Below are 24,139 nucleotides of genomic sequence, written 5' to 3'. Positions count from 1 at the left end.
TCCCCATCTGTCTTCTTTATCACTGAAGTCTCTGCTCAGTTCACCTGGTGGTCAGCTAATGAAACCTGAGATTTCTGATTTATAGGCAATTTCCAGATAGGTCACACAGTGACAATTCTCTGGAAATGAGACTTTTGGAACACTCCAAACCCATTCTGCCCTCTTCCACTGGCTGCTAGTTTGCTGGTTTCCATGGCTCCCATAATGGCAAAGCTGTTGGGTTTTGTTTTGTTTTTTTTAATGTTTACTTAGAGAGAGACAGAGACAGAGCATGAGTGTGGAATGGGCAGAGAGAGAGGGAGACACAGAATCCGAAGCAGACTCCAGACTCTGAGCTGTCAGCACAGAGCCTGACCTAGGGATTGAACTCATGAACTGTGAGATCATGACCTGAGCTGAAGTTGGAAACTCAATTGACTGAGCCACCGAGGTGTCCCAAAGCTGTTGGTTTCTAAGGCTATTGCAGAGGTGTGGAGAGAGGGGTGGGAATAAGTCAAGCTAAAATGCCACAGTGCTCACTGTGCTTCCACCATTTTTCTTAAACAAATGCTCCTCATATTTTTGCAAGCCTTTGGTCAATTTCTAGAGTTCTGAAAAAATTGATTTTGACCATTTTTGCTGGTGTTCTCATTGCTTTGCTGGAGGAGTAGATTTTTCAGAGGTCCTTGCTCTACCATTCTGTAAGTGCTTCTCTCAAAGAAACATTTATAAATATCACCTTGATTCAATTCTACATTTTTTGGTTTCATTTCTACTCACATAGTACTCTTTCAGAAAATAAATCATAAAAATCAGAGGAGAGATATAAGAAAACATATTTTCTGATTTTTTAGTATTTCCCTTGTGCTATGGTGCTATGGAGGAACATGTCAGGAGCAAGGTGGACCAAAGCTGTTTCTTTCCAGAAAATAAATATAAATCCAAAAGCATGGTCTTCCTAATTCTATGCTAGTCACAAAATGGATGGGGATTGGAGACATGTTCGATAAAGGAAAGCTAGAAAAGGATATGTAATATTCCAAGAAAAGAGAGCTTTTACACCTGGATTCCCTATAGGGAAAAGAGTGGAGCTTCTATTTAATTTTTTTAAATGTTTATTTATTTTTTAGAGAGAGAGAGAGAGACAGAGCGTGAGTGGGGGAGGAGCAGAGAGAGAAGGAGACACAGAGTCCAAAGCAGGCTCCAGGCTCTGAGCTGTCAGCATAGAGCCCGACGCTGGCCTTGAACCCACAAACTGGGGGATCGTGACCTGAGCCAAAGTCAGACACTTCCCCGACTGAGCCACCCAGGAGCCTGAAGAGTGGAGCTTCTAAATGGGCCAGGTATGTGATGATCACTCCACTCTGGATTTCACTTTGCCAGCACTCAGCCTATTCTCCACAGCTTGCATCAAATAGCAGACGCCGAGATGAATGAGGTGCAGAACAGAACCATGATCAGTACCTTCCCCTTCTTGAGCAAAACTGGAATTGGTAAAGGGTCATGCTGACGAATAGCAGGAGATTCATTCGTGGCGAGATTCTGGGCCGAATTCCAGACACCAGTTCATTTTAGGGAGGAGTGGGAAGGAGATTTGCATTTATGACCTCACGCAGAAGCTCCAACCCCGGAGCATATAAAGAGGTGAGTCGCAGGTATTTCCTAGTACCTGGCCCAGCTGTCTCCAAACCAGTCAAGACCATGGCAGCCCTTGGCTCCACACTGCTGCCACTCGGGCTGTTTCTATGCTTCGGACTGCTGTGTTCTTCTGCCAGCTCTGCAGGTGAAACTGACAAATGCATGTTCTTCAGTGAGGTCACCACCACTGGCCCAGGCATCATGGTCAATTCAGATGTCTATGACAGCAACAGAAACTACACAGGTGAGAAGCCGTTCTCTCTGTCGTCCTTTGCCTTCTATAGGGAGTTCATCAGAACTTCAGAGCACACCCCTCCATTCCTGCGCTCAATCACATAAAACATGTGTCTTTGACCCAAATGGGAAGTGGGGGCAGAAACAGAAAGAAAGAGAACATGTGATAGAGTTAGCTGGGTGGGGCTGTTTCTGCCTGTTCTCTGCGCAAAACTGAGCCAGGGGGCCATGACGTCCCGACACCCAGATTAACTGAGCCCCAGCAAGAGCTCACCTGAGGCAAATTCTCTCACTTAAAGAAAAGGGGCATTTTTATTATTTTCAGGGGTAGTATCTGCATCACAGTCTGTAGTCTGTTCACATCCATTTGAGAGAACAATGCCCCTGTGGATGATGGCATGTTGCATGCCGGGAGGCGCTGTTCACCTTCAGTCTGTGGGAGGAAACTCGAGCGAGCTAGGCAGGGGAAGTGTTACTCTCCCACCTGGTTCACAAGCAGCCTGAAGCCGAGAGAAGTGAGGTGATGGCTCAGGGTTCCACTGCAGCAAGTAAGTGGCAGAACTGTCTGGCTCCTGAATCTTGGTCTTTCCTTCCCAGTCTGATGCTTCTCTTCGAGGTGCCGAGGAACATTCTCCAAATATCCCATTTTGGATCAGCCAAACCTTATAAGTCAAGGCAGGTGCTTTCTAATTACGTTCATAATAACAACATTTAATATGGTGGTTTACAGGTATTCATGCATTTATTCCTCACAATAGCCTGTGAGGCAGATACATACCACAGTCATTCCCATTTCACAGATGAGAAAACAGAGGCAGAGGTGATAGTCACTTGCTCAGGTCACAGAGCTACTTAGATGGTGGCACTGGGATAGAAACCCAAGCAGCCTAGCTTGAGACACCCGGCCCCTAACCACTGCACCATACGCCTCTCACTTATGGTACTGAGCACTGAGACCACTCATTATGTGCTGGGTGCTGTTCCAAGGGTAAATGCTATTGTCTTCCCAGATGAGAACTGTGGCACAGGAGAGTTAAAGTTTTTACCCAAGGTCACAGGAAGGAGCACTGTTAATATCTGAACCCAAGTTAACAGCTGAGATCTGTCCAGCTCCATTCAGCCAGGCTGTCCAGCTTCGGGGACTGCTGTCTCATTACTGTGTCATCCTACTATCCTAGAACTCGACCCCAATTTTTCAGGGAGCACCAGCGTGGATATTACACCCATAAACTACAGAGTCCAGACTTTGGCAGGAGAACGACCATGGTCTGCCTTCCCATGCTCATCCTGTCTTGTCCTTTTTCCTTTTTTTTCTTCCATCGGGATTGTCACTAAGGGCCTCCGTTGTGACTCAGGTCACTGTATCCCACTCCTTCAGACAGTGGGTCCTATCCTACTAAGCCAGGGCAGATAATCTTATAATTCAAGATGAGGACAGGAAGGCATATGTATGACCTTATCTACAGAGAAGGACCTGGGGCAGGTCAGAGAAACAGCTACAAAAGAGATCACAGACCGTGGACTTAAGGTAACATATCTCAAGGTGAGGGATTCTGCTGCTGAAATCAAAGAAAAAGAAATCTATCTTGTGAAGATGTTGGGGGAGAGACATGTAGCATGGGGGCCTTCTGAAAGTAGGGAAGTAGGAGAAAGAACAGTCAGGAGAGGATCCATGAGACCCCTCGCAGGGGAATACACTGTGTGAGAGGGAACTTAGGCATTTACATAGGTGCTGGGTAGAGCAGGGGGGTGAGGAAGGAGGAGAGGAGCTCCGGTTCACCGAACACCTACTATGTGCCGGGCACTTCTCCAAGTTTCGTCTGACTTCAGCTCAGAACAGAAATGTGCTAAAAGTTCTATGATAAACTGAATCACTACGTGAATGATTTAAGTTGGGAGTCAAAATCCTATGCTCACGGAGACGTGAAGTGTCAGACTCCACACCTAGGATTACACAACAAGCTCTGTGATCTCCTTGTAAGGGTGTCATTGCAGGACTCCTCTGGGATGCGGGACCTTTGGGGAGACTGGGTACATACCCACAAAGGGCAACAGCTCCTCCTTATTTTCATTTTGAATATTTTTTTAATTTCAGGGTTTGTGTCAACATTGGCAGGTCATATATAGACCACATGGCATGTCCCATGGCACAATGGCAGCCTAGGTGTTATCTTAGGAGAGGTTTCCTAGGTTTGTCTTGGTATCAGGGAAAGAAACCTGTGATGCAGTGACAATATTAAGATTTTGCTGTGTAAGCATCGGCCTCCATTTTTCCCTTCAGTGGGCAAGAGGGATGTACTTGCTTGCCTTTTTCCTGACCCTTCATCTTTAAGGGCACTGTACCACCTTGGGTGCACAACTTTTTAAATCAATCAGTGAGTAGTTATCTGGTACCCTCCAGGTGCCCAGCACTGGATGGGCCAGATACTGACATGGATGAAACCACAGTATATAGTACAAGCCAGGATGTAGTTAAGGACTCAATTCCATAAATATAAACATAAATGTTTCAGGAGAGAGAGGGAAAGAGGGCTGAACTGGCCAGGAGGTGGGACATAGGCAGGGTCCTGGAGGGTAAGTGGGGATGGAATATGTGATGAGAAGGCAGAATCCCAGATAGGTGGTCAGACACGAACAAAGGCCAGGGCAGGTGATGGCCGGGTGCATCTGCAGAGCCAGAAGAAGGCCGGCTGCCCTGAGGGCAGGAGGGCAGAAAACACAGTGAGCCAGGCTAGGAGGACCATGAAAGCCATGTGCCGGGTCCTATAATCAAGAGAAGTGAAAATATAAAAGCAGAAATGTTTAGATCCTCTAGAAAGAAGGGCACTTGGACGGTTTTGGAGAGTACTGTATCCAGAAGGAAGTGTGTGTGGAATCTGATCTGGCTACGGTCTAAAGAGAGAAGGTGGAGGCCAGAAACCCAGACTGACAGATGTCTGGGAGGGAAGAAAGGAGGCAAGAAGCCAGAGGGAGAGAGAGAGAGCAAGCAGAAGCAAGAGCACAGGCAAGAGCATGCCCCCAGGAGAACTGACAGACTTGGTGAAATCTGCCGGACAGCATCGCAGAGCCCTCCACCCTGCGTATGTCTACAACAGCAGCCAGGTTCTTGCCGGGCAAGTCGGGGCCTGTGGGGTTTGGCTCAGCGCACCACCATCCCCCTCCCCCCCCTCCACCCCCATGACTGGCAAAAACAAAGAGAAATGTTTTGTGCTTAAATAAATAAATAAATAACAATGGCCATTCATCCAACACCCATCACGTGTTAAAGTCTTAACACTATTCTCTGTGCTACTCCCAGGAACCTTGTAAGATAAGGTATCATGATCTCCATGTAACAAGGGATAATATCATTATCCCCAGACCTAGGACCAGCCCTGGGGCAAAGTGGGCATTCAAGAAATATTTGTGGAGTGAGTGATGAACAAGGAAACCGGGGCTGAGAGACGAAATGGCTTGCTCCTAAATGTAAGAGCTACAGTTCTCATCTAGGATTGTCTGACCCTATTGTGCTACAGGCTGGATATTCTATGCTTTGTAAGGAGAAGTCTTTGAATGAATGTGAGTGGCTGACAGGGACCTGGAGAACAGCCCTTTGGCATTGAGAAATTCTTTCAGAAGGGATCTTATTATTATTTTTTTAATGTTAATATATTTATTTTGAGAGAGAGAGCTAGCTGGGGAGGGGCAGAGAGAGGGAGAGAGAGAATCTGCAGAGAGAGAGAATCTGCTGCAGCACAGAGCCTGACTCGGGGCTCGATCTCACAAACCGCAAGATCATGACGTGAGCTAAAATCAAGAGTCGGGCACTTAACCAACTGAGCCACCCAGGCACCACTCAGAAGGGATCTTCTGAGGGAGAAAATGGACAGACTGAAACATTCTCTTGAAATTCCCTCTCCACTACCCATCAGGATGCTGGAATCTAGCCTGTGAGTGCACCCCAGGCTAGATCAACACGGAAGACTCACCTGATTGGGGAAGGTCAAGAAACCCTAGGGTTATGTGATAGGTACTGGGGCTCAGAGACCCCATCCCTTCCCTCACACTTGACAATAGAGACCAAGAGGACCAGGAAATGGGCTGTGCTTTGGCTTGTCACTAACAGGCCCTTATTTCATGACCGACTTCCCAAGGGGCCCACTTGACCCTTTCTCATGCATCAACCACATCTCTCCCCACTCTCCACTCACCCTGACAGAAGGGGAAAAGAGGCCATCCCCTTCAACTGGCTGATAGGAACCTGGCTCCACAGATTAAGAGCCATCCACGAGCTCACCCCTATTATATAGCAAAACCAGGGCCAGAGTACTGGTCTTCTTTTACCTTTTACTATAAAAAATTTGGAAAACACAAAAATGCACTAGGAAGAAAATAAAAATAATCTATAATCCCACTACCAAGAAATCATACTTAATATCTTTTACTTTATTTTATTTTTTTAATTTACATCCAAATTAGTTAGCATGTAGTGCAACAATGATTTCAGGAGTAGATTTCTTAATGCCCCTTACCCATTTAGCCCATCCCCCCACCCACAACCCCTCCAGTAACCCTCAGTTTGTTCTCCATATTTATGAGTCTCTTATGTTTTGTCCCCCTCCCTGTTTTTATATTATTTTTTCCCTTCCCTTGTGTTCATCTGTTCTGTGTCTTAAAGTCCTCATATGAGTGAAGTCATATGACTTTTGTCTTTCTCTGACTGATACTTTCACTTAGCATAATACCCTCCAGTTCCATCCACATAGTTGCAAATGGCAAGATTTCATTCTTTTTGATTGCTGAGTAATACTCCACTGTATATATATATACCACATCTTCTTTATCCATTCATCCATCGATGGACATTTGGGCTCTTACCATACTTTGGCTATTGTCGATAGTGCTGCTATAAACATGGGGGTGCCTGTGTCCCTTCGAAACAGCACACCCGTATCCCTTGGATAAATGCCTAGTAGTGCAATTGCTGGCTCGTAGGGTAGTTCTATTTTTAATTTTTTGAGGAACCTCCATACTGTTGTCCAGAGTGGCTGCACCAGCTTGCACCCCCGCACCATAGTTAATATCTCATATTTCCTTCCAGACTTTTTCATCAACTTCCTTTAAAATGGGATTGTAGGGGCGCCTGGGTGGCGCAGTCGGTTAAGTGTCCGACTTCAGCCAGGTCACGATCTCGCGGTCCGGGAGTTCGAGCCCCGCGTCAGGCTCTGGGCTGATGGCTCAGAGCCTGGAGCCTGTTTCCGATTCTGTGTCTCCCTCTCTCTCTGCCCCTCCCCCATTCATGCTCTGTCTCTCTCTGTCCCCAAAAAAATAAATAAACGTTGAAAAAAGAAAAAAAAATTTTTTAAAAATAAATAAATAAAATGGGATTGTATTATATGCACATCCTATTTGTAACTTTCTTTTTGCACACTAAATTTTGATTTCATGACCTTCATCCCCCTGTCACATGCCACAGATAGCAGCTGATTGTTTCCTTGTCATTCCCTCGTAGTATGGGTTCCTGTAAATGCCAATATCAGCTCTGTGGTCCTGCGAGCAGTGGATGAGAACAACACCTCACTAGGCCTCTGGGAAAAAGCAGACAAGCTTTGCAACAGCAGCGCCCTGTATCACCTGGAGAACTTGAATGACAAGCTCTTCACAGCAAACTGGGTATCTCCTAACTCCGAAAACATAACCACAATCGAGCTACAGTAAGAACCTGTCACCATGTGATTTGCTTTGGGCTTTTATGGGCTTTTTGCAGATGGGGTTTATGCAGTTTTACACTGACCTGAGATGGCTCAAAATGCACCCCAGACACGAAGTGGAGAATTTAGTAGCTGTGCTCTTTTTCTGCTTCACCATTCTGTCCAACATTTTACCTACAGTTCATGCGCACACACACACGCACCCCCCTCCCCCCAGGGCAGGCTCAACATAGACAGAAAGATCTGGTTTTGAAGAAATCCAGAGCTAGACAGTGTTAGCAAACCAAGCTAACAAATGAAAACCGAATTTATTCAGGACTGTCACAACAGAAGAATCTAAGATAGAATAAGGCTCAATTCTGAATACCATGTGGGCAAGTGGGAATTTACAGCCAAGAAGCAAGGTGGGGGGGTTGGGGGGGGGTCACTAAGAAGAAACAACAAGGCCTGTAAGGGGGATTCTGGCTAAACTGACCTAACAGGATTCTTGCAGAAGGCAGGCCAAGGTGAGCAGATATTATCTGGGGTAGTAGAGGAGGAAGAACCAGGTGTTAGGGGTGAAGGGTGAGAGGTAATTGCTCAACTGACTTAGAAGTATTCTTGCTGAAACCAGATTTTACAAGGAAGTGCACAGATAGGCCTGGGAGAAGGTTCTGGAGCCTGACTAAAGTTTGGTCAAGCAAAGAATCTTTGCCACTGGGCACATGTTTGCATCAAATTCCAGAGGATCATTTTTTAAAACAGATTCGTTTGAAAATGGCAAGTGTGATGATCACGTAATAACACTGGCTTCCTAGTGTCACACCGAATGGACACGCTCAGATTCCGAGGCGAGGCCAGCCGGCGCTCACATTCCACTTTACCAAAACGACCTTCCTCTCAGCTAGAGATGTTACCCAGGTTACTTTAGGAGCCCACATTGAGAGGCCCTCACACTTTCAGACTGCCACTCTGTACCAAAAGGGCAGGTCTCACCATGAAGCCATGTCCCCCGTCAATAGCCACCAAGTCTCTACAGACACTGATGGTGATGATGCTGTTGAGCCATCCTGCCTTCTCCTGCCATGCCTGGGGCCTGATGGGACATGGCTGGCTCTGGAGAAGTCATTTTGCCCATGGTGACTTCTGAGAGTGGAAATGCAAGGGAGCTGCTACATCCCAGCCTCCTGATGACAGCAGTCTCCTAGATGCCAACCAAAGCTAATCAGGGCAATGACTCTGCTTACACGTCACATCATTAAAGCCTCTACACTCCATGCAACAACAGATGAAAGACCCAACGGTGACCACCTGCCACAGAAACAGCACATCCCCACAGACAGTACGGTCTCCAGACCCCTCCTTGGCCCACGCGGCTGACAAGGGGAGGGACCAGCACATATAATGGGGGTACAGACGGCAGGGAGCTCCACCGTGCTGGGTGGGGCACAAGGAGATGTGAAGAGGCCCCTGCCTCTGGGGCTCCACAATGAGTTCCGGGGAGGCAAGGCCTCTGTAGAAATCACTGCAGAGGGTGAACATCACTTCCTCCAGAAAGCATTCCCTAAACCCCCAGGTCAAGTTCCAGCTCCCTGCTTTTCACCCTCAGAACTTTCACTGCTTCTTCACAACACATAGCACACCTGGGATCCATTGCTTAAGTCATCCACTGATTGTTTTACTTTTTAAAAAAATTTTTAAATGTTAATTTTTGAGAGAAAGAGAGTGCGAGTTGGGGAGGAGCAGGGAGAGGGAGACACAGAATCCGAAGCAGCTCCTGATTCTGAGTTGTCAGCAAAGAGCCTGATGGGAGGCTCAAACCCGTGGACTGTGAGATCATGACCTGAGCCAAAGTCAGATACTAAACCGACTGAGCCACCCAGGAGCCCCTGATTGTTTTGTTTAAAGTCTGCCTCCCTGAAGAGACTGTAAGTGCTACAAGGATTAGAACCACGTCTGTCGCATCCACCACTGTCCCCTCAGCACCAAGCATAGTGATCGGCATATGGTGCACACTCATTAACTGTTGAATGTATGAACGAGAGAATGGGTTGATAGTGAAATCACTATAATAAGAATAGCATACCAAGGGGGCACCTGGGAGGCTCAGTCAGTTAAGCATCCAACTCTTGGTTTCGGCTCAGGTCATGATCTCACAGTTTGTGGGTTTGAGACCTGTGTGGGGCTGCACACTGTCAGCATGGAGCCTGCTTGGGATTCTCTCTGTCCCTCTCTCTCTCTCTCTCTGCCCCTCTCCCTCCCCCTCTCCCTCTCTCTCAAAATAAATAAATAAGTTTAAAAAAAAAAAAGAACAACATACCAAGCTGTATAGATCATTTAATGAACATTGAGCACCTACTATGTGTCAGGCATTGCTGACAACAGAACCTGTCCCCATGGAGCTTGCCCTCCTGTGGCAGAAGAGGCTCACAGCAAGGCAATGCAGTCGAGGAGCATGTCTCTCTAATGGAGCTCTGTGTGGGTTAATGACTTCATAGAGGTTACTATTGAGTATATGGGCAGATGGGACCAGGACGGAGATCACAGGCTGGGCTGGCTTGGACAAAGAATAGAGGTTCAGAGTGGTTCAAACAAAGAGCAGAGGTACATACCAGCCGGTGAGGAGTTCAGGGGTGCTGTAATTGGTGGGGGGGGGGGGGGATGGACAAGAACTTGGCTGGAGCAAAACCACAGAGGATCTTAGTCAAGACAATATAGACCAGATCAGTACTTAACGATCTGCTGATTATGCTGTAGAGAACACTAAGGTCGGGATCCTCTGGGAAGGAAGAAATGGGAGCAGGACTCGTGAATTCCAGAGCTGAGGTCCTCACCACGATCTCTTATTGATTTGCCCTCCACAGAGCCTTTGCTATCAATTTCTACAACATGGCTACATTTTCTTCTCTGCAACTAAGAAGAAAAGGTAAGTTCCTCTGTGGCCTATTTACACATCTGGCAGTGATTCAGTCAGCCTGGAAAATTACTTTGTGGATGTTCTAGAAAGTCTTCTGGTCATGATTGTCCAGATGTCAGTTGAGTCCCCCAACACCTGAGACCTACAGAAGACGGCCCAACCCCTTATCAGATGCCCTCTGGGAAACAAAAGCCATTCCCAACATTTCTGCCAACTCCCAGGGGCTAACTCTCAGTCACCTGTGACTCCAGACTACTGCTTCCTCAGGAGCCATTATGTCTAATACTACATAGATGGATATGAAAGTCAGCTCTTTCTTTAATCTCCACAAAGAATTCCCACTCACACAAAGTCTTCATATGTATAGCAGACTCTAACCAAGGAGCTGAAGGGAAGAGGGGGAGATTTGCATAAAGAGGGGTTGACAGTGTAGAAATACTCATACTTTCCTTCATTCTCAGAGTGGCCTCTGGCCACCACCACTACCACCAGAGATTTACACTGACCTTTCACAGGCTATCGTCTCCAACTTCAAACCATCCTGGAGCTCCTGGTCCTTCTCCTCCCTTCTCTGTCCTCTTCCTTCTCTCCTACCTCCTTCTATGGAGCTAAAACAAATTCGAGACACTGAGGTCCAAGAAAGATAGGTAACTTGCCCAAAGCCACACAGAAAGCAAATGGCAAAACTAGGACTCATAGTCCACATCTTATACTTTTTTCCACTTTTCTTAGACTTACATCAAAACTAGAAAGACAACATTTTACTACGAATGAAGTTTTAAAATGCAAAGCTCAACCAAGAACAATAAACATTAGTCTTTCTCAATGTCCAGATAACAAGTCTTCCTTGGGAGCCCCCCAACATGCAGTATCATGCTCATTTTCCTGCTGACTGTACATTGCAAATGTGGTCACAAGGGATATCTGTTTTCAGCAATAGATTTTAAAGTGATTCTGCCTAAGGAAACTATTACATGAATGCCTTCATGGCTTCCTTTGGTGCTTCCCCTCTGTGGAAAGACCAGGGTATTATTTTCTTCCTGAAGGGTATTTTCAAGATGAACACTCATGTAAATGCTAAGAAAGAAAGAAAAAATGTGTGTTTCTAATCAGGATTCCTTCAAGTAGTTGTGTTCAGACTTTGTGGCTCAGTGGGATACTAGAGAAACATTTGCCCTGGAGAAACACTAAATGAGATAAGACAAGGCCTCCTAACTGGAAGACACCCTCCCGCTGGGGACAGTGCTTGGGCCCGAGCAAATCACAGGATTTCTCCCTTCTTATTCTTCTATATAGTCCTCTTTGATCCATAGACCCCTGGAGGCATCATTATAATACTCCAGGTTTTCCAGGATCAGACTACCCCCAGGGCCTGGTTCTCTGCTTCTCTGCAAGGCAACCTCAGAGAACCCATGGATGGTCAGACCCCCACATCTGAGAATGACCAGTGCCTCTGAAACCACAGAAAGAGATTCAGGGGTTTGTACAGGGCCTCTTTGCACTTGCTTTAGGGCAGGGGTAGCCATCCTCAGGTCTGAATGATTATCTATTCTTACAAGCTTTACATGCAACCTTTGAAATTAGTAGGAAAAAAAGAAAATCATGCCATTCTGGATATTTGCACTGGTTGATCTAATATAACATTAAGGACATAAAGACATAGGAGGACAGACTACCCACCCAACAACAAATTCAGTAGTTGTATAAATTCCTTCCCATTTAGGATTGTGTAGACCTTAAGGGTAGAGAATCTTTCTTACTTGCATTTTGTTCCTTGACATTCTGTACCCCTAGTTTTTTCCTCATCCTCTACAAATACTTGGTAACTGAGAAGGGTCTACTGAAATTTGCTCCAGCGTTCCATCAGATTAGCCTCCTTTCTCTATGGCCCACCACCACCTCCCCCCAACAAAGAGATTGTGATGCTATTGTTTGTTTGTTTCCAGAGACGACCAGCTCCCAGATATCCACAACCAGGACAACCCCAAGCCCAAACCCAATGACAGGACACATCTCTACAACCAGGACAACCCCAAGCCCAAACCCAATGACAGGACACATCTCCACAACCAGGACAACCCCAAGGCCAAGCCCAATGACAAGACATATCTCCACAACCAGGACAACCCCACGCCTGACTCCAAGGACAACCAGCTTGGCCAACAAAACCTTCCTCTGCCCCATCACAAGTGCCATTCATATCCTGATAGTCTTTCTCACCAGCAAACTCCTCTCCTAGAAGGAAGCTAGGAAAATAATTATTCCTGCCTCCTCTGCATCTCCTACATTGAGTTCCAAGCCAGGGCTCTGACAGGTGTGCGAATGAAGACTTTACATTCTCAAATGTACAACTCTACTGCCACTGCTTTGGACAAAAAAACAGAGACTTGGGATCACTTGGTGGAGGGTAGCTAGTTCACTCACTGGTGGACGTGTAGCACACAGATGTTCAACTGGATCTCTCAGGACACAAATTAGGGTTTTTTGTGGTTTTTGGTTGTTGTTGTTGTTAACTACTTAGACCTGGTCTGGGTGTAACCTGGAATTCTGGCTTTGGATTTCACATGTTGACAGCCAATTCCATGACCAATGTAAACTTTTGTTCGCTGCCAAATGATTTCTCCACGCCCCAGTCTCTGTGGGAAAAAACCTTTCCTCACTTTCAAGATGATCTCAGATTTCTGACCAAACCCACTCAGGTTACACTGAGGTTCTATGTCTCATGTCACTCAACAAGGAAAGGAGAAAGGAATAGCCCTGATGCTATTGGCCACACCAGTAGCATGTGAAGGGCTAGAAAAAAGGAATGTACAAAGTCTGAGCAACCTAGAATGGGGAATTACTATGGTATAAAATACATTATCTTTTTGTCATACCAAATAAGCTATATTTCAAACAAGAATAATGAATGTGTTAAATCCAAATACAAGTCTTTAGTGAGTGGTTACTCTAAAAGTACAAAATACTATCTGATTTTACTCATGTATGTGAACATTAAAAAAAAAAATTAATAGAACAGTAGGAGTGTCTATATTTTCAAAGACAGATCCAAGGGTAAAATTTTCCCAAGGTTATTTTCCTCAAGTTACAAACTGGTCATTTTTCCCCTAATGGTAATTTCCACTAAGAAAAGGGCAAAAAAGGGGCGCCTGGGTGGCGCAGTCGGTTAAGCGTCCGACTTCAGCCAGGTCACGATCTCGCGGTCCGTGAGTTCGAGCCCCGCATCAGGCTCTGGGCTGATGGCTCAGAGCCTGGAGCCTGTTTCGGATTCTGTGTCTCCCTCTCTCTCTGCCCCTCCCCCGTTCATGCTCTGTCTCTCTCTGTCCCCAAAATAAATAAACGTTGAAAAAAAAATTAAAAAAAAAAGAAAAGGGCAAAATATTTACAGTATTCATAACACAATGTAAAACCAAAAGAAAGCATAGGGTTTCCCATAGTACCCTGATGATAAGCAACAAAGTTTTCTTTTAATAATTATCCTAAATTCCAGGATGCCAACATCCAGCACCTAGCCTTCCTTGGGGACAGCTTCTGTCAATTTCTTCCTCTTCCCTGAGAATAGGCCATACTTTCCTACTTGTAGGTTTTTAACTTTTGTTGAAATCTGGACGTGGTGAAGGTTATAACACAGGGCCTCTGGAAATCAGACTCCCCTGCCCCTCCCAGGGCATGCTGCTGCTTGTTGAGAGCCTCCGTCCATCTGTTGAGGGATCTCTCAACTCCTCTGGGCAGACTCCACTCTTTTACTTGTTTAATTTTTTTTTTCTTTTCTTTTTTTTTTTTTTTTTTTTAAACTGTGGCCCGAGAATAGGAGCGAAGGGCCTTTAAATTTTTTTTTTTTTCAACGTTTATTTATTTTGGGGACAGAGAGAGACAGAGCATGAACGGGGGAGGGGCAGAGAGAGAGGGAGACACAGAATCCGAAACAGGCTCCAGGCTCTGAGCCATCAGCCCAGAGCCTGATGCGGGGCTCGAACTCACGGACCGCGAGATCGTGACCTGGCTGAAGTCGGACGCTCAACCGACTGCGCCACCCAGGCGCCCCTGTTTAATTTTTTTTAATGTTTGTTTGTTTGTTTGTTTGTTTGTTTGTTTATTGAGAGTCAGAGGGGGGAGGGGGAGAAAGCCAGGAAGGGGCTGGGAGAGAGAGGGAGAGAAAGAAATCCCAAGAAGGCTATTAGGCTGTCTGTGCTGTTGGTGCAGAGCCCGACATGGGGCTTGAACCCACGAACTATGAGATCATGACCTGAGCCAAAGTCAAGAGTCAGATGCTAACTGACTGAGCCACCCATGCGCCCCACAGACTGTGCTCTTTGTTGAGTGTGGTCACTGACATCTCTGCTATATTATCTCAGCAGTCAACTAGTAACCTCATAGATTTTCTTACATGTCAAAATTTAGCAGCCTCTTTCTTCATTAAGCATTCCTCTAATAGCTGGAAGTTTTTTTTATATTAGATCCTAGAGTTTGTAGAGAAAGTTCGCTGACAGTTTTTGCCAGCAGAATGGTTTCTGCAGTGGATAGACCAATTTCTGGAGCTCCCCATTCTGCCACTTTCTATGACATCACTGGGTAGCCACCATTAGTATATGCCAGGCGCTGTGCTAAAGCACCTTAAAAGCATCATCGCAGATAATCGTCACAAGAACCCTATGAGACAGAGCTGTTTCACAGATAAGGACACGGGCGGAGAGAGAGAAATAATTTGCCCAAAGTCACTCACTGAATAAGTAATGAAGCTGGGTTTCTACCATTTTGGAACCTGCACCGTAAACAAGGACACTCAAAGGGCCCCCTGTGCGGCTTCTACATGCCCTGGCATCCTCCAGGGCACCTGGTTCCCCAGGGTCATATGACAAGAAGAGGGTATGGAAGGTATGTGTGTCTCTCAGGGACACAAGCAGGCTGCGTGTTCCCACAGTCCTCCACGCCCCACTCTCTGCTGCCACCTGTAAGATAAACTGCGATGACCCAAGACCCAACAAGTTTCATATATACCTGTCGTGGGCCAGCCTGGCCTCATCTCAGGTTCGGTGTGGAAGGTGTGACAACAACTGGAGGCTCAGCAAAAATATTCTCTTGAGTTGGAAAACTTTTAGACTCGAAGAGGTCTGGGAAGAGCTGAACTCAGACACGCAACACAGAGGTAGCTGTGCGAGAGCACTGGGTTCGGAGGCAGGAAGCCTGTTAAATTCTAGTCCGGCTACTAAGTAAAAAAGTGACCTTAGGTAAGTGGCTTTACCCTCGTTTGCTTCAGTTTGCATCTGTTACACACAGGGTTGCCCAGGTGGTATCTGAGCCTTCTTGCAGGTAGGTCTCCATTTTGATTTCTCTGTCACATCCAGACCTAGTTCTAAGGGTCTATCTACCTGGAAATGGTAAGTTGGTGCTAGGTCAGTGATGCTTTATGCCACGTCTGACTGATTGGCAGACACTGCTGGGAGCACTGTTGAGGAGGATTCTGAAGCAAAAGCCAGGCTCAGAAATAGTGTCGTATTCAACAGGTATTATCTTCCTTGGGCTCAGGAGGCAGGACTGAGTGTCAGGGGACCCAGGTATCTGCCGTCCTTAGTCCCTAAAGTGAATCCAGTGAGTGGCTACAGAACAAGAGTAAAGGGATGATCAAGTACGTACATTCAGTCTAGGAACAGCTAACTCTGATCGTCACTACCAGGGAAGTGACTCACACAAGGAAAACAAAGGCATACAGGCAACTCCAAGGAAGCCCACAGGTGGCACCTCAAGCAGAGAATAAAGAGGTGAACAAAAGATAGACTGTTTTCACTCCCACACTCACTTGCCCAACCTTGTTCTTCCACTTTTATGTTTTCTTGTTTGCGGCTTCGTGTTTTGTGGACTCGATGCATTCTTTTTTTTTTTTAAGTTTTTTTTAATGCTTATTTATTTTTGAGAGAGAGAGAGTGTGTGTGTGTGTGTGTGTGGGCAGGGGAGGGGCAAAGAGAGAGGGAGACACAGAACCCGAAGCAGGCTCCAGGCACCCAGCTGTCAGCACAGAGCCCAACGGGGGGCTGGAACTCACAGACCTCAAGATCATAACCTGAGTTGAAGTCGGATGCTTAACTGACTGAGCCACCTAGGCACCCCTCAAAGCATTCTTATCCTGTGTTAGAAGCAGCAACTGACTACCCATTTAAGGGAAGTGATCATTCATTTCTGAGGAAGTAGGTGAGAAAACTGCTATCTTCCAAATCCCATTACCTCAAAGACATTCATTCACACACCAGAAAAAGTCCCGAGCCTGGTCAGTGGTCCAGGTATCACAGCAACTATTCAGAGCGGGAAGAAAATTCAGAACAGGCAGAACATTCAGATATTACCTTATTATCTATCAACCTCCACGTTGTACAAATAAAACGGTACCTGTAACAAGGACTAAAAGTACTAATTTGTAATTCTTATAAGAAATGGCCAATATCTGACTTCCCACAATCTTTCTCCCTCCAGCCCCACCTTCACCTTCACACTTCAAGCTTCTAAGTAAAATGTCTCCTAGCGCACTGGGTCAGCTCCTTTCTTCTAGAGAAACTAAACAATGGGTGAGGAATTGAATTACTCCACATAATAAAGAGTTAGGAGGGAAGGTGAGAAGAAAAAGCAAGAGTATCATAAGGATTGGCACAGAAAGGAGCTTCTGGAGGCTGAACGGAGAGGCCAAGGGATTTCCCAACACCTGCTCTTGGTTACAAACCATTTCTGTCTTAATGTCCTTCCAGAGATACAAATGAAAATTAGAGGGGCGCCTGGGTGGCTCGGTCTGTTAAGCGTCTGACTTCAGCTCAGTTCATGATCTTGCAGTCCCTGAGTTCAAGCCCCACGTCGGGCTCTGTGCTGATAGCTCGGAGCCTGGAGCCTGCTTCACATTCTGTGTCTCCCTCTCTCTCTGTCCCTCCCCTGCTCACACTCTGTCTGTCTCTCTCTCAAAAATAAATAAACATTAAAGAAAAAAAAGTGAAAATTAGAATTATTTTACTTCTGATAGCTGGACTATATTTCTTTGACTTTGGACCAGCAGTGAAACTGGGACATATGGACTCACCCTGCACCCAGCCCTGCTTTTATGTAAGTTATATCTATGTATATAGATAGAATGAGGTTAAATATATATACCTGGTAGAAATAGGAAATAATTTAACATATGCAAAAACTACACATTTATCTATGCATATGCATATAACCTGTATATAAAAATAACTTCAGACTCAGATGCTTGAGTCCAACAAACTCAAAAAGCATTTGGCTAAATTAACAAAATATGTAGACAGAGCACATTTAAAAACCTTGGGAAATTTTTTGAATAGTTATTTTAATTGAGTATGTTTTTCTTTCTTTTTTGTTTTTTTAAGACAAACAAACCTAGATTCAAATCCTAGCTCCTTCACTTAATGAGTGACTCTGAACAAGAGTCCCTTAATCTCCTTAGATCCCAGATCTCTCACAGTGAACTGGAGCTGAGCTGACTCATGCCTCGAAGGGCCACCAGTGATGGAGATGCTGGACACATAGCAGTAGGCATGATGTTAATTCACAATAAGTCAACACATGCCAAGAACCTTAAGTTAGTTAACTACCCAATCTCGAATGAGGGTGGAAAACATTATATGCCATAATCTGGTCAGGTTGCATTTGTTTCCTCTTCTAAACACAGTTTTCTCCTTCAAGAATAGAGCCTTCAGGGGTGCCTGGGTGGCTCAGTCAGTTAAGTGTCTGACTTTGGCTCAGGTCATAATCTCACAGTTTGTGAGTTCGAGCCCCGCATCAGGCTCTGTGCTGACAGCTTGGAGCCTGGAGCCTGCTTCTGATTCTGTGTCTCCTCTTCTCTCTGCCTCTCCCCTGCTCAAGCTCTGTCTCTCTCTCTCAATAATAAATAAACGATAAAAAAAATTAAAAAAAAAAAGAATGGAGCCTTCAGATCATGATCTCAGGGTTATGAAATAGAGCTCTACGTTGGGCTCTGTGCTGACAGCATGGAGCCTGCTTGGGATTCTCTCTCTCTGCCCCTCCCCTGCCCAAAATAAATAAATAAACTTAAAAAAAAGAAACAAAAGAATGGTGGGACACCTGGGTGGCTCAGTCGGTTAAGCGTGTGACCCTTGGTTTCTGCTCAGGTCATGATCTCACATTACATGAGTTTGAGCCCAGCATCGGGCTCTGCACAGACAGTGCAGAGACTGCTTGGGATTCTCTCTCTCCACCTCTCTCTCTCTCTCTCTCTCTCTCTCTGCCTCTCCCCCACTAGCTCTCTCAAAATAAATAAATAAACTTAAAAGAAAAAAAAGAATGGAGCCTTAACTTTCTCCCTAGTACTCTGGGAATTACTCAAAGTTATTATGGCAACAAAACTGGGCCCTTGTTTGCTAAAAAACAGGTAATTGCCTCAGTGTTGCCACAGATCTATTAAGTTCTGTGCTCTACAAAAAACCCTGTTCTTAGGGGCCAAACAGATGGAAAGATAAGAGGCATTCTTTGCAATACTAGCTGAGGCTCTCTCTGCCTGGGGCAAACCTACTCTCCAAAAGCTGGGACAATGACTACCCACCAATCTTGAATTTATTATAAAGGGAGCACTTGTTGGTGCACACCTGTATAAGGGCTGCTACCCAACGATGGTGTGGTCGTGAGGACAGCAGTTTATTAAAAGATCCTTCATGGGCATGGTCTAGCTTGTCTTTACTTAAAAGAGTAGTCAAGGACTAAAACAAAATTGACCCACAAAAGGAAACAGAAAATTTCCAGGAAGATAAAATTTGCCATACAAATAGGTTTTGACAAATACTTAGGGGATCTAATTTTATTCTGTGATGGTTGTTCTCTGAGATGAAACACATAAAGAGTAACACCTATCTGAAGTATACTCGCAAAGTTTGATATTAAATCTCAAAGTTTTTACCAAACCAGGTTCCACTATATCTGTAGAGATGGCGGGCATGTTCACTCATTCAATGACTAATTATTCAGCACCCGCTGGGTAGTGGGCACTAGGTTAGGTCCTGGGGAAATACGAATAATAACACAACGGCGCTCTGGCTTTCATGAAGCCAACATCCCCGTGATTGGGAAAGACAGTAAACTAGTAAGCAAAATAAATGAGACAAAAGGAAATATAGATAAAAGTTTTGACACTGCAAGAAAGGGGAGTGTGTAAGGTATTATAATAGAAAATAACAGAGGATTTCTACCTACACAGGGTAATCAAGGAAGGATTCTTTAAATGGGGGTACATCTAGGCTGGAGTCTGGAGAATGATGGGTTTTATGAAGAGGTAAGGGGTGGGGGTAAGGGGCAGCATTCCAGGCAGAAGGGCAGAAAATACAAAGATCTGGAGGCTGGAATGAAACTGGAGTGCTTTAGGACTTGAGAAAAGGCCAATGTGACAATGTGACAATGTGACAGCTGGAGGCTGGGGATATGCAGTGGCTGCATCATACGGAGCATAAAGTTTGGATTATATTTTAAAATTAAAAGGAAGCTTTCAAGGGGTGACACGAGACAGGGGAAGAACTAATAAAGGAGTATGGAAGAGAACCAAAGCAGAAGCAGGAGGCCAGCGGAGAGGCCAAGTCAATAATCTAGGCAAGAAATGGCAGCGGTTTGGACGGGGGTCAGTGGCACTGGAAACGGAGAGACCAAAATCACTGCACATTTTAGAGGAAGAACTGACAGACCTTTCCGACAGATTACAAGAGATAGGAATCCAGGACAACTCCCAGATTTCTGGCTTGAAAAATGAATGGATGGTATCGGCATTTTTAGGGAAGACTGGTGGAAGAATAAATTCTGAAGGAGGAATCAGAAGTTCACTTTTGGAAAATGGTGAACTTTGAGATGCCCGTGAGACACCCATCCATGGTTCCATCTGCAGGCAAATAAAACTCCAAAAGGTAAAAGGCAACACTAGCCCTTCTATTTCTTCAGGTTGTCATCAGTCACAGGGCTCATATTTACTAAGACATTTATGAAAAATGAAAAAAGGTTTTTAAACTGAGTTCATACTTACAGTAAGTTGGGAGTTTTCACTAATAAACTGGCTGGCCAAAGCTGACCTTGGGCAGATGTACAGAGAACTTGTTTCTTGGGCATCTTTAAGAATGTAAGCCTGGGATGGTGTTTCTTTAGCCGACAACCAGAAGACAAAACAGGGCAGTATTTTAATTCTTTATTTTATTTTTTATCGTTTATTTATTTTGAGAGAGAAAGCGCGAGTGTGCGCACACACAAGCTGGGTAGGGGCAGACAGAGGAGAGACAGAATCCCAAGCAGGCACCACACCATCAGAGCAAAGCCCGATGTGGGGCTCGAGCCCATGAACTGTGAGATCATGACCCAAGCCAAGATCAAGAGTCGGATGTTTAACCGTGTGAGCCTCCCAGGCGCCCCTAATTCTTTTCGTAATGGTTAATACTCCTGTCTTGACGGTGACAGAATGCAGTGGGGGCAGGTGGTTGGCTTCTGAAGGAAGCAAACCAACTGACAAGCTGCGTGAAAGCCTCACTGCTGCTCCGAAAACCCTTGCGTTGCACGAACCACCCTCCCTCACTTTTCTTTTGTGGTGATAGCAGTTCTCTCTGCAGCTATGTGGAGACTGCGTTTGTCTGGGACATTCTCCAAAAGTGTCTTGCAACAGAATCTTGCTATAAAGTTAAATTGTGTGAAACTAACAATGATTTTTCTGTGTGCAAGGGAGGCTAGAAATATCCCAGACATAACAAAAGCAAAATGAGCACAATCTGTTTCCCATCTTTAAAATAATTCTATTTCCAAGAGGAATGTACAAGTTTGGAGTTTAAAAAAACAAAACGGACACTTACCATAGATCTAGTCTATTAGTGGCCTCATATGCACAACTGATCATATTCTGGCCATTTTTACAACCCATCGGTGGCGACTGCATCCATTCAGGCAACACAAATGATAGCTGAGTTCTGGTCATTCTGTTCATAGCGATATGGTCAATGTAACTTTTCTCAACATCTCACTTTAGAGTTGGTTTTAATTTTAAAGTGCTTCAAAGAGCTTTATATGGGGGCGCCTGGTGACTCAGTTGGTTAAGCATCCAACTTCAGCTCAGGTCATGATCTCACGGTTTGTGAGTTCAAGCCCCACGTGGGGCTCTATGCTGACAGCTGGGAGCCTGGAGCCTGCTTCAGGCAGATAGCCCACTACCCCACTAGATAGTCACTAGCCCACTACCCCTGCAGGATGGTCACACAGTTTGTGTCTCCCTCTCTCTGCCCCTCCCACCACACACCCTCTATCTCTATCTCAAAATAAATGAACATGAAAAAAATATTTTTTAATTAAAAAAATAAAGGTATTTATATGTATCTACCCACAAAACCCACGAGTTCCACTGGAAACAACCACTGCTGATACTCACTCCTGCAAAAGGAAATGTGCTTTATTCGCCTGCCGTCAAAAAGAGCATGACAGACAGCCCCTGCCTAGCTCCCCAGCCTCCTTTCCCGCTCTCCTCCTCATCATACTTCACACACTAGAACGTACATGGAGTCCTCTCCCTCCAGTGTGGTGTGGATTTAGTGACTTGCTGTTAAGTAACAGAATCTAGAAATGTGACTTGCTTACCAGACTGGGACCTGTGCTGGTGAGAGTGCTCACTGGCGGCACACCCCTCCCTGCCCTCTGGCCTGCTCATGCTGAGGAAGCAAGCTACTCTATGCAGGCGCCCCCATGGCAGGCAAGGGAGGAAGGAGCTGAGGCCTCACACCAACAGCCCCGTGAGCGTGAGCGAGTGAGCCAGAAGCCGACCCTTCCTAATCCATCCCCGAGATGACTGCAGCCTGTGAGTGACCCTGGGCCAGAGGTCCCAGGGGAGCCACCTCCAGATTTCTGGCACATTCAAACTGTGAGATAATCATGTTTTGAGCCCTTCTGTGGGGTAATCTGTTATGTTACAGTAGATAACTAGCCCACTCCCCCTGCCGGGTGGTCACAAAGATAACGTGAGGTAAATAGAAAGGGTTCAGCACAATGCCTGAGGCCACAGGAGGCAGTGCACTACCTTAGCTCTACCCTCCCTCCCTGTCACTCCATCCCTCCTGCTCCACGAGCATCTGGCCACCATCACCTCCCCTCTGGATCCCCACAAATGCTCTGCAACTGGTTTTCCTTGCTTCCCTGTGTCCAGCTGGTGATTCTCCTTAAAAAGCAAACTGAGAAACTTCAACAGGTCCCTATTGCTCAAAGGACAGAAACCAAATGGATATTCAAGGCCCGCAGACTGTCCCCATTCTGTATTTCCAAGCTAGCTACCCATTACACACTCACACTTCATTACTATTCTATTTAAGATCAATCTATTCACTTCATCCCAAATACACTTTGTCCATTCCCACCACGAGTGGATGTGTGCCCCTTCAGTACGTGTTCCTGCGTTTCTCTGGATTCCAAAGGCCACCCTCCTACCCCATCACTTTCACTACCATTCAGGACTGACCTCCCTACTAAGCTTTTCCAAATGTTACCACCCCAGAATAATCTTCTTCTTTCTCTAATTTATTATGTACTCCTTTGGTATTTAAAATCACAGAGATATAAAATCTGAGAACAGGCAGAAGCAACTTCAGAAAGCCTCAGGTCCAATCATTCATGTTACGGGCAAAGAATCTGAGGCTCTGAGATGAGAGGGACACAGCTGGATAGTGGCAGCACAAGGACCAGGATTCAAGCCTCAAAACTCTCGTGTTATTCAATTCTAGAAACATTTACCAAGGGGCCGTTATATATAAGGTACTACAAAATTTCAACAGTTCCTACCAATCTGCCATTCATTTATTTAATCAAACAAAAATTACTGAGTGCTATTTACTAGACACTCTGCTTCGAATAAAGACTTTGTCCACAAGGAATTCAGGGCGGTGAAAAATGCAAAAAGGTAAAGCAACAATTACAAAACAGCTTGATAAGGTCTCTGACAGCAGGTTCTAGGGAGGCAGAAGAAAACCACCTATACACTATCTTTGGTCCTGCCCTCATTTGCTCACCCATTCAGTGTGATAGACAGTCAGACAGACAGACTTCTCACTTTCCTAAGGAAAGTAAGTAGAAAAAAAAAAGGTTCTCTTGAAGCAACTCATGAACGACAAACCCCTGCCATGTCTACGCTACTATGAAAAGTAATGTTTTTCTAATATGATATCAGATCTATAAAATCAGATTTATTAAAAAAAAACTTGAAACATTATTCCATTACCCTGTTTTTAGAGTCTGTGTTTTGGAGTCAGACAGACCCTGAGTGTCAGACATTCAGTCTGCTGTTTATTTGCTGAGTGATCTTAGGCAAGCAGTTTAAACTCACTGAAATTCAATTTTCTCATCTGTAAAATGGGAATAATACCCACTTTTCATGGCATTTGTGGGAATTAAAATCCTGTCTTTTAAATAATCAATACAGAATATACAAGTATAAGTAACAAAAATTGTGCTTGATAACTAAAACACATTCAAATATCATTAAATGGGCACAGCATTATTACCAAAATTTATCAAAATATCCTTTAGTTACTAACTGTCCAAAACAAAAGGGTACCTCTCTGAAAATTTTTCTAGTAGTCACTGCACAAGTTTTTTTCTACTATTTCCAGGTAGCAACATTCTGAGAATCCATTGTGTGCTAGTTGCTATGTGGAGAGTGAAATAAAACCCTACATTTAAGAAGTTTAGAATA

The 24,139-nt window shown here is 45.1% G+C and overlaps 2 protein-coding genes across 6 annotated transcripts in view; one reads left to right on the top strand and one right to left on the bottom strand.

Annotated features, from left to right (window-relative positions):
• Positions 1 to 24,139, bottom strand: part of PTS (6-pyruvoyltetrahydropterin synthase) — a 147,574-nt gene that overhangs the window by 116,574 nt on the left and 6,861 nt on the right. For 4 of the 5 annotated variants that reach the window (XR_007156202.1, XR_007156200.1, XR_007156201.1 and 1 more), the window contains exon 6: positions 10,944 to 11,045. Coding sequence is in view for 2 of the 5 variants with exons in the window: in XM_047877510.1 (XP_047733466.1) it covers positions 10,944 to 11,045 (102 nt within the window). In the remaining 3 variants the exon portion in view is untranslated. Of the gene's footprint in view, positions 1 to 7,522; positions 8,725 to 10,943; positions 11,046 to 24,139 lie in introns of those variants that run through there. The other variant, XM_047877509.1, reaches the window with a different exon arrangement.
• PLET1 (placenta expressed transcript 1) lies at positions 1,656 to 13,425 on the top strand. Its single transcript, XM_047877503.1, has 4 exons — positions 1,656 to 1,861; positions 7,343 to 7,544; positions 10,385 to 10,446; positions 12,384 to 13,425. The coding sequence occupies exons 1-4, from the start codon at positions 1,681 to 1,683 to the stop codon at positions 12,674 to 12,676; spliced, it is 738 nt and encodes a 245-aa protein (XP_047733459.1). The 5' UTR covers positions 1,656 to 1,680; the 3' UTR covers positions 12,677 to 13,425.

Source organism: Prionailurus viverrinus, chromosome D1 (genome assembly GCF_022837055.1).
Source record: "Prionailurus viverrinus isolate Anna chromosome D1, UM_Priviv_1.0, whole genome shotgun sequence".
In the NCBI taxonomy this organism is placed as follows: Eukaryota; Metazoa; Chordata; class Mammalia; order Carnivora; family Felidae; genus Prionailurus; species Prionailurus viverrinus.
The sequence above is the reverse complement of the archived record's forward strand: the minus strand, read 5'-3'. Positions and strand labels throughout refer to the sequence as shown.